Raw genomic sequence first — 10,282 nt, 5'->3', positions numbered from 1 at the left:
TTGTAATTCTTAACTCAATAAAAGGTATCTACTAAAAAGCTATATCAAATCTCCAACAACAGTAATTCAACGTGCTTTTTAATGTTGGAAACAACACTAGGAAAGCTGCTACCACTGCTACTATTTAAAATTGCATTATGGGCAGGTGCAGTGGCTCACGCCTATAATCCCAGCACTTGAGGAGTCCAAGGTGGGAGGATCACTGGAGGCCAGGAGTTTGAGACCAGCCCGGAAAATATCGTGAGACTCCCATCTCTACAAAAATTAATAAAAAATTAGCCGGGCATGGTGGTACACGCTTGGGAGGCTGATATGCAAGGATCACTTGAGCCCGGGAGTTTGAGGCTGAAGTGAGCCATGATCATGCCACTGCACTCCATCCTGGGTGACAGAGCAAGACTTAGTCTCTCTTAAAAAAAAAAAAAAAAGAAAAAAAAAGAAACGTCTAACTAAAACAGCAAGTTGCAAAGATATATTATTTTTTATTTATATAATCAATTCAAATATGCCAGTATATCTTTGTGTTTTTAGGATTCCCACTGTATATACACTATACAAGCACATACATATAACTGATGTTTGCCTCTATAACTGTGCTGTCCAATGGTAGCCACTGGTCACATGTGGCTATTTAAATTAATTAAAGCTGGCCAGGCACGGTGGCTCACACCTGTAATCCCAGCACTTTGGGAGGCTGAGACAGGCAGATCACCTGAGATCAGGAGTTCGAGACCAGCCTGGCCAACATGGCAACATCCCCTCTCTACTAAAAACACAAAAATTAGCTGGGCGTGGTGACATGCACCTGTAGTCCCAGCTACTCAGGAGACTGAGGCAGGAGAATCGCTTGAACTGGGAGGTGGAGGTTGCAGTGAGCCGAGATCGCGCCATTGCACTCCAGCCTGGATGAGTCCCTCCGTCTCAAAAAAAAAAGAAAAAAAAAATTACAATTAAAGCTAAATAAAATGTAAAAGAATATTTCCCAGTCATATTAGCTGCATTTCAAGAGCTCATTAGCTTATGTGAGTGGCAAGTATATTGGGCAGTGCAGATGTAGAACATTTTTATCATTACAGAAATTCTACTGGATAGACTGCTATAGATTATATCAGTACACTGAGAAAGCACTTGACCAGGTGTGGTAGCTCAAGCCTGTAGTCCAGCACTTTGGGAGGCTGAGGCAGGTGGATCGCTTGAGCCCAGGAGTTTGAGACCAGGCAGGATAACATGGCAAAATCCTGTCTCTACAAAAAAAAACAAAAATTAGCCATGTGCGGTGGCACATGCCTGTGGTCCCAGCTACTTGGGAGGCTGAGGTGGGAGGATCACCTGAGCCCAGGAGGTTGAGGTTGCAGTGAGCCATGACTGTGCCACTGCACTCCAGCCTGGTTGACAGAGTGAGACTCTGTCTCAGAAAAACAAAAACCAAAAAAAGCAAATAAGTGATTACGTCTGGAGAAAGTAGTGCACTTTTTATTCTATATTCTTCATTATTTCCATGTTTATGAGCATGTACGTATTTATTATTATAGTTTAAAATGTTTTTCACTTTAGCTTGAAAATATTTTTATTTGAAAAATAAGATGGATAAGATGTCCTTTAAATGATTTTTTTTTTTTGGAATTGATCATTTTCCATGTGTCTGTTAGAGGCAATGTTTAGCAAACTTACAACTGAAATGCTGCTCAAAAACATTGGCACTTGATCAGTAATTTATGGTAATATTAACATAAAACTTTTTCCTAATGTATATCATGATTTTTTTAAATGAATAATAAAGGCAGGTAAATAATAAGTTAACTTATTCCTGTCTCAAATTTTAAAAATAGTTGTACCCTTACCAAAAAAAAAAAGTTATACCCAATTCAAATGACACTAATCTTCTATTGCGCCGTCTTCTCTCTATCACTCCCAGTTACTCTCCCCAGCGCCCCACAATGGGAAAGTTTAATGATTTTTCAGTGGATGGATGTTTCTTAGACAGGTATGCATGTATGTATGAATGTAAATTTTGTTTAATACCGGGAGAATTGCCTTGTTAGACATATCCTTTAGTGGATTTTTAACCAATTGTCATATAAAAATACACAGTATCCCCAAAGTGGAAAACAATATATTAATTTATTCCCAAGAAAACAAAACATGGAACCTCATCGAAAACAAACATCAGATACAGTAGTTTCAGGGCATTCCTATGGGCTGTCAGAAACCCACTAGCCCAAACACTATGCTCTTCCAACATTAACGTATTTAAGACATAGGAGAGATGACCAACAACGGACATGTAAACATCAATTCCAGAAAGATTTCTCGTTCTACATGAGGAACATCCAGTGTAAAACGTTTCTTCTTCTCAGGTGCTGTCATTTAAATAAGTTGAAAAGAGACAATTTTTAAACTCCACTGCTGACCCTGAGTGCATTCCCTACCCCCCCACCTATTTTGTTTTGAGACAAAGTCTCGCTCTGTCACCTAGGCTGGAGTGCAGTGGGGTGCTCTCAGCTCACTGCAACCTCCACCTCCTGGGTTCAAGCGATTCTTATCCCTCAGCCTGCCAAATAGCTGGGATTACAGGCACATGCCACCAAGCCCAGCTAATTTTTAAAATTTTTAGTAGAGATGGGGTTTCACCATGTTGGACAGGCTGGTCTGGGACTCCTGGCATCAAGTGATCCACCTGCCTTGGCCTCCCAAAGTGTTGGGATTACAGGCATGAGCCACCACGCCCGGCCCAAGCCAGAGCTCTTATAAGGGGACTCATCCCATCATGAGGATCCTACCCTCGTGACCTCATCTAAACTTCCCTTACCAAAGGCCCCATCTCAAATACCATCACGTTGAGGGTTAAGGCTCCCACACATGAATTTTGGGGGGACACAGTCCCATCTACAGCAATGGCAATTTGTGCTTGGAGCCCAGTCTGGTCACCTTAGCGGGGCTGGCCCCTGTGCAAGTGACAGGTTTTCACATGTGGCCTTCGAGAGTTGCTTGTGTGACCAGCCTTCCCTATTCCTTAACCCTTTACCACCCAAAACAATTCCATTTTTTTCAGTAACAAGAAAAAAGGTTTTACTTCAACATCATTCCCTTTAAATATGATTGACATTCAACAGGCACAGTTACAGAAAGAAAATAAAATTGTGTTCATTAAATGTGTCATCCATTGTAGTAATTGCTTTTTGTTAGAATAAATAAATATTTAGAAACTCAACGGTTTAGTATTACAGGAATACTAAAGTAGACTTCACATTTTTTCTGAGCTGAGAGGACTTTTTCTCAATATTAACACTGAGACCATTCTTAAAATCTACCTTCTCTGGTATACTAAATATGGCTTTATTTCACCTTCTGTCAGTAAATCCACCTCAGGAAATGAACTGAGAAGACCAGCAACAGAGTCCCAATTCTCACCCAGAGAAATTGTTCCCTGGTGCTATTAACCTTTCTAAGCCTCAGTTACTTCATCTGCAAAATGGAGTAATTATGTAAGGGCCTCACAAGACTGTTGTGAGGTTTGAATGAAATTAGATACATAAAGGAGTACCAGAATGACTGGAACAAACAGGTCCTCGCTCTGTCTCCTCCTTTCTCCCTCTCTGTTGAATAATCTCTGATTTAACCCTTAATTTGTAATTACTGATCTCCTGGGCCTGGTATCATGCTACACAGCCCTGTGCGTTCCTGTATTAAACTACAATCACTCTGTAAGATTCTCCAGAGGAGGCTTTCTGGTGTTGACATTATTGCCAAGATTTTTAGAGTGAAAAAGCTCTTATGTTTCCTTTTTGTCTCAGTACATGTCCTGTACATAACAGACACTCAAGAGATGTTCATTGAATGAAGGCTGAATGAATGAATGGATGGATGAATGAGGGATAAATAACAGAGATGCTCATCTACAATTGAAGGCTCTTAAAAATCGAGCCACTACTATCAGTACCAGGCAGTGTAAAGCTACTCAGAGCATACTATGGTGCAATTAAAAGCCTCACAGGATAGCATTTGGTCTCTATTTTGCAAGTAAGATGATACTGGGGAGAAGGGGGTCATAGAAGAGGGAAGTGTGCCAGACTTCAGACTAGATCTATGTGATAGCGCCTCTCTTGAATGCGTATCTGCATTCTTGCAAAGACTTTTTAGTGTTCTCAATGGAAGACATGACATAGGTAGCAGCCTACATTCTGGCATATAAGAGAGAAATGTTCTATTCCCCGAGGTCCTTTTACTGAAGCAACAGACAGTGAATTCTGTCTTAAAGCATATCCTGTTTCTTGTTAATGACTTTATACTATATACAGAACTTTGTCCATGAGTAAGCCAAAAATGCTAGTGTTGAAACTCAGAAACAAGATCTATTCTCCATTCAGGTAGCTTATGTTTTAAAGGAAATTGGTGAATTACCCAGAAAGCTGTTTCAGTATCTGTCTGGTTGGGCACAGCGGTGACTGTTTAAGTGTTATAAAAGATTCCTTCTTCAAAGAAACCTAATTCTTATTTTCCTAGACAGTATTATCTATAGTTCTCTTTTTTATTAAAACATTTGTATATGATGAGTATCTGGTGCAAAGATCTGAGGTCATTTAAATTTATCGTTGCTCCTAACAATAAACTAATATAGAGGTGAGCATCAAGAAACAGCAAGACTAAAATTGGCTGAAGTGCCCAGATTGCTCTACCCAGCCATCCTGTTAGTGTATTTCACAGTGTCCAGTGGATATTTTAAATATAATTATGTAGCCAGGTCCTGAAGCTATAAACGTGGTCCTGAAACCATTAACATTACGAAGGCAAAAGTCTCTCACAAAAACAGGCTCCTCTTCCCAGCTGCAGTTTCCCTTCAGTCATGAGCAGCTCACGAATAGTTCAAAAATACCAGCTGGGTTGTATCGCAGTTTCACTCTGATTGAGGGTTCTTTCGCGATGCCTCAGTTCTAGGCATTCCACAGTAAGGGGGTAGGTATTAAGCTCAAACTTGTTAGCAAACAGGCTTGGTGAATTAACCAGCCACTTTAAGTCTCCGTTTCCATAGATACAAATACCACGTACATAGTGGCCTGCAAAAGAAAGAACAAGAAACAGAGTCAAAACATGCTTGCTTTCAAAAGGGTGATGAACTTACAGAATACTAGAGGTACTCTCTGACTAACTACAACTGTGCCAATGCTACAAGATTCAAATGAAATATGATTGTGCAGTCCCAGCCCACAAAGAACTGGAACTCTATTTACAAGAACAAGAGGTACAAATACGTTATTTGAAAAAAATGAGAGTTAAATCATGCAAGGCATAAAATAATTAATAATTATTAATAATAATTATGTTAATTATTGTGTTTACTATGTCAAAATTAATATTAAAATTGTGTTAGTAACATAATAGGTGTTACAAGGTCATTCACGTACAGTAATCCCCCCTTATCTGCAGTTTGGCTTTCTGAGGTTTCAGCTACCCGAGGTCAACCATGATCCAAAAATATTAAGATATTTTGAGAAAGAAAGAGAGCATATATAGCATATATCTTTTATTACACATAACTTTTTTATTCACAGAACTTTTATTCACATAACTTTTATTACAGCATATTCTTATAATTGTTCTATTTTATAATTAGTTATTATTGTTAACCTCTTACTATGCCTGCTTCAAAAACTAAACTTTATCATAGATATGCATGTACAGGGAAAAACAAAGTATATTTAGAGTTCGGTACTGTCTGTGGTTTCAGGCATCCACTGGGGGTCTTGAAATGTATCCCCCCGTGGATAACGGGGGCCTACTGTATTACTAAATGAGAGTTACAGATGAGAAGTCCTACAGTGGTACAGGTGGGAGAGGTCTTTATGGGTTGCGTTGAGTAAGTCTTTTTCCTGAGCTCTGGTCTATCCAAGTGACTACTTTGTATCTCTGCCTAGATGTGTAATAAACCTCAGTGATGTAACACGTCAATATTGAGCTTTTTTTTAACCTCAACAGCTTTTGGGGTGGGGACTTTCTGCTGGGAGAGGGGGTTTTGTTGGGAATAGGTTAGAAACAAGAATGGTAGGAAGTTGCAACCATTTTCCAGAGATTCTTCTGGGCACACAGTAGGACAATTGCTGGTTGACCGACTTCACAGACTGAAGGGTTGGGCCTTGTGTCTCATAAGTATGGACAGTCCTTAAAGATTTTTGAATAGAAGAATCAAATGATGAAACTCATTTTAGCAAGATTAATTTTGAAGTGTTTTGCAAGGTACATTAGAAACCAAGAGGCTGCAGTAATAACATAAACTAGAGAGCTCGTTCAAAGTTAATGTCTGTGATGAGTGGGAAAGGGAGGATATTGAAGACGCTAGTACAGAAGGACAGACAGAACGTGGTGATTAATTCAGTGGGCTGGGAAGAAGCATAATAGAGAGTAGAAGTCATTGGGGAAAGAAGCCAGAATTGTAGGAAGTGAAAGAATGACCAGGCAGTGAGAACCAAAAACACAGGCCTTAAGCACACGCTTAGGGAAATGGAAGTGAACAAGGAAAGAATCTTTCAGCCTGGAGAAAGCAGAGGGTTCATAGACAACTCGATGTCTTCAAGATAGGGGCAATGAGTACAGGCTTTCGGAGAGAAGGAGAAGAGGCAGCAGAAAGGGAGAGGCTGAGAATGCAAAAGGGCAAGGGTCTGAGAGAGGGGGCCCACAGATAGCTGAGACCATAGCTGGCGGCTTTTGTTGGGAGGATGGGTGACTTGTCCTCTTGAAACAGAAGGGAACAGTGAAAGAAGGTGTCCACACAGCTCTAAGATGGTGGGGCAGGATGACATGACAAGAGACTAGATGATGAATTTTGATCACATATCTTGAAAGTTCTTTTTCAAGTTGAAATGGTCGCTTTGGAGAATAGAAAGGCTGTTTTACCATAACCTTGTGACACGGTTTGGCTGTGTCCCCACCCAAATCTCATCTTAAATTGTAGCTCCCATAATTCCCACGTGTTGTGGGAGGGACGCAGTGGGAGATAAGTGAATCATGGGGGGCGGTTTCCCCCATGATTGTTCTTGTGGTAGTGAATAAGTCTCATGAGATCTGATGGTTTTATAAGGGGTTTCCTCTTTTGCTTAGCTCTCATTCTTGGCTCTCATTCTCTTTTTCCTGCCACCATGTAAGATATGCCTTTTGCCTTCTGCCAGGACCTCCCCAGCCACGTGGAAATGAGTCCATTAAACTTCTTTTTCTTTATAAAGTACCCAGTCTTGGGTATGTCTGTATCAGCAGTGTGAAAATGGACTAATACACCTTGGGAGCTTAAAGGTGAGCAGGAAAGCTGAAAAGGTGTCCCTTAGGAAGGGCACTAGGAAAATAATGAGGTAAACAAAAGGATAAGTAGGTAGCCAGGAGGCCTAGCTGAAGTTAGATGACAGGACCCAATGGTGGGTGTGTCTTAAGAGAGTTCCGCAAGACTCCCCACCAATACTCTGCCTAGGGAAGTACAAATGGCAAAAAAAGCAGATGGTGGTAATGATTAGGGTTAGGAATCAGCCTTGTAGGGTCAAAATGGCAAAAGGACCAAAAATGTTGGTGAGGACATCTTGTAGTGGTTTACAATACACGGGTCAGACAGGGAGTCCTCAGAAGGAAGCTCATAGAAGGAAAAGCTTGAAATGTTGAACCTCTGGAAATCCCAATTCAAACCAAAAACAACATGGTTTAGGTGTGAACATACAACAGTGAACAAACTGCTCAAAAATCGAAGCTGTCTTGGAGCTTCTGCTCTGGGAAGAAAGACAGTAAAATAAGTAAGACATAAGTAGGCAAAGGAAACTAGTAGAGGTGACAAAGACACTGTAATCAGAGATGGGCACTCCAAGTTGAAGATCATTCTAAGTGCTAAGAGGGCTGATGAAGGTAGTACAGGCCGGGTGCGGTGGCTCATGCCTGTAATCCCAGAACTTTGGGAGGCCGAGGCAGGTGGATCATGAGGTCAGGAGGTCGAGACCAGTCTGGCCAACATGGTGAAACCCCGTCTCTACTAAAAATACAAAAATAGCTGGGCATGGTGGTGGGTGTCTGTAATCTCAGCTACTCAGGAGGCTGAGGCATGAGAATCACTTGAACCCGGGAGACGGAGGTTCCAGTGAGCCGAGATTGTGCCATTGTACTCCAGCCTGGGTGACAAGAGTGAAACTCCATCTCAAAAAAAAAAAAAAAAAAAAAAAAATGTAGGCAGGTGGCATGCACTATCCCCTGGAGAAAATATGGGCTGATTAAAGTAAATATATGAACATGCTTCAGAATAGACTGAAATTTCTTTACAGTGGCATGAGAACGTTGCTGCCCACAGTGGGATGAGACCATCAAGAGACACATGAGAAAGAGGTTGGTGTAAGGGAGAGTTGTAGAGATGGAGCAACTTGGAGATTTTCACCTGAAACATTTAACATTTGGCTGCAGTTAAGATGGGGCCGGGCACGATGGCTCACGCCTGTAATCCCAGCACTTTGGGAGACCAAGGCGGGCAGATCACGAGGTCAAAAGATCAAGACCATCCTGGCCAACATGGTGAAACCCCGTCTCTACTAAAAATACAAAAAATTAGCTGAGTGCGGTGGCATGCACCTGTTGTCCCAGCTACTCAGGAGGCTGAGGCAGGAGAATTGCTTGAACCTGGGTGGTGGAGGTTGTAGCAGTGAGCTGAGATTGCACCACTGCACTCCAGCCTGGTGACAGAGCAAGAATCCATCTCAAAAAAAAAAAAAAAAAAAAAAAAAAGATGGACTGATGAGTAGAGGCAAAGTCTTGTTACCATAGGGAGAAAAGGCCAAACCGCCATATTGTCATTCATTCATTGATTCATTCGTTCAAACAATCACTTACTAAATAAATATTTATTGCACATTATGGGCTGAATTATTTTTCTCTCTAAATTCATATGTTGAATCCTAACACTGAATGCCTCAGAGTGGAGACAGGGTCTTTAAAGAGGTAATTAAGTTAAAATGAGACCTTTTAAAATTTAACCAAATTTTAAAATGGGCCCTAATCCAATATGACTGGTCTCCTTAGAAGAAGAGGCGATTAGGACATAGACACACACAGATGGAAGACCATGTGAGAACACAGGGAGAAAATGCCATCTATAAGCAAGTGGAGAGGCCTCAATAAACCAGCCCTGCTGACACCTGGATCTTGGACTTCCAGCCTCTAGAACTAAATAAATTTCTGTTAAGCACCCAGTCTGTGCCACTTTGTTATGGCAGCCCTAGCAAACTAATACTCATGCCCAGTATATGCTGGGCAATATTCTGAATTCAGTGTGTGCCAGGACTGATAAAATCTCTTCTTCATAAAATTCTATAGAAATGGAAATGACTTAGGATTTCTAGTTCTTTTCCATTTGGAGGGGAACCCTTCTTGCTAGTGTAATCTGCCATCCATCATGCTAGAGCTGTGCAAACCCCGACAGCTCTCCAAGCCACTGGGAAGGCTGCCTGTAGGGAGAGCAGGGACTGGCCTGAGGGTTGGGGGCCCAGCTTTCTCTGCGGTGCCAACATGACATCACTTCTCCTCCTGATGGCTTTCCCCTCTGAACAGCTGGACTCCCAGAAGGCACAGCAAGAGGAATACACAAGAAGAAAGCTGACTCTACAAGAAAAAAAAAAAAATTAGCCCGGTGTGGTGGTGCATGCCTGTGGTCCCAGCTTCTTGGGAGGCTGAGGTGTGAGGCCTGAACCCAGGATATTGAGGCTGCAGTGAGCTGTATTCATGCCACTGCACTCCAGCTTGAATGACAGAGTGAGACCCTGCCTCTAAAGAAAGAAAGAAAGAAAGCTGAAAACTAGCACGGAGAAAAACATGCTGCCATGATATGAACCCATTTTTCCATCTCCCTAGGTAATTATAAGTTGGAGAACATCAATGAGATGTTTAAACTTATTTTTGAAGGACTGTGTCTTGAAGCCTCTGGCTTCTCCAATAACTAACAGATTGGTCTAAATATAGCAGCAATTCTCTCTCCATGAGAACCGTGGATTCCACAGCTACCTTCCTGCTAACACCAACAGGCAGTGGCCTAGAAGCATGGAACGAGAGCCTCACCGTGGCAGCCTCCGTGTCTGTCTTCCATGTCACTCCACTTTATAGCTCTGAGGTTTCCAGTCCAGGATGCATTTGGCATAGAGCCAGGAACACCTGCATTGTTGATAAAGAAGAAGCACAGAGATGAGACTCATGAGAGAAGGGCATCGATTTCATCAATTAAGCCTCTAAGTCAGGCTTACTTTCTTTCAGTTTATTACCTTTCACATTTCACACA

General features: G+C 41.6%; 1 protein-coding gene across 5 annotated transcripts in view; it reads right to left on the bottom strand.

The window, feature by feature from the left end:
* Positions 1–1,868: 1,868 nt before the first annotated feature.
* The window catches only part of GCNT2 (glucosaminyl (N-acetyl) transferase 2 (I blood group)), a 101,064-nt gene continuing 92,650 nt past the window's right edge, over positions 1,869–10,282 (bottom strand). The window contains exons 2-3 of one of the 5 annotated variants that reach the window (XM_054490066.2): positions 10,066–10,158; positions 1,869–5,054 (exon numbers count right to left, since the gene is read on the bottom strand). In XM_054490066.2, coding sequence (XP_054346041.2) covers positions 4,864–5,054; positions 10,066–10,158 — 284 coding nt within the window. In that variant the 3' untranslated portion in view covers positions 1,869–4,863. Of the gene's footprint in view, positions 5,055–9,376; positions 9,613–10,065; positions 10,159–10,282 lie in introns of those variants that run through there. The other 4 variants (XM_063665795.1, XM_054490065.2, XM_054490068.2 and 1 more) reach the window with 4 other exon arrangements.

The sequence above is a fragment of the Pongo pygmaeus genome, chromosome 5, assembly GCF_028885625.2.
Source record: "Pongo pygmaeus isolate AG05252 chromosome 5, NHGRI_mPonPyg2-v2.0_pri, whole genome shotgun sequence".
NCBI lineage: Eukaryota > Metazoa > Chordata > Mammalia > Primates > Hominidae > Pongo > Pongo pygmaeus.
The sequence above is the reverse complement of the archived record's forward strand: the minus strand, read 5'-3'. Positions and strand labels throughout refer to the sequence as shown.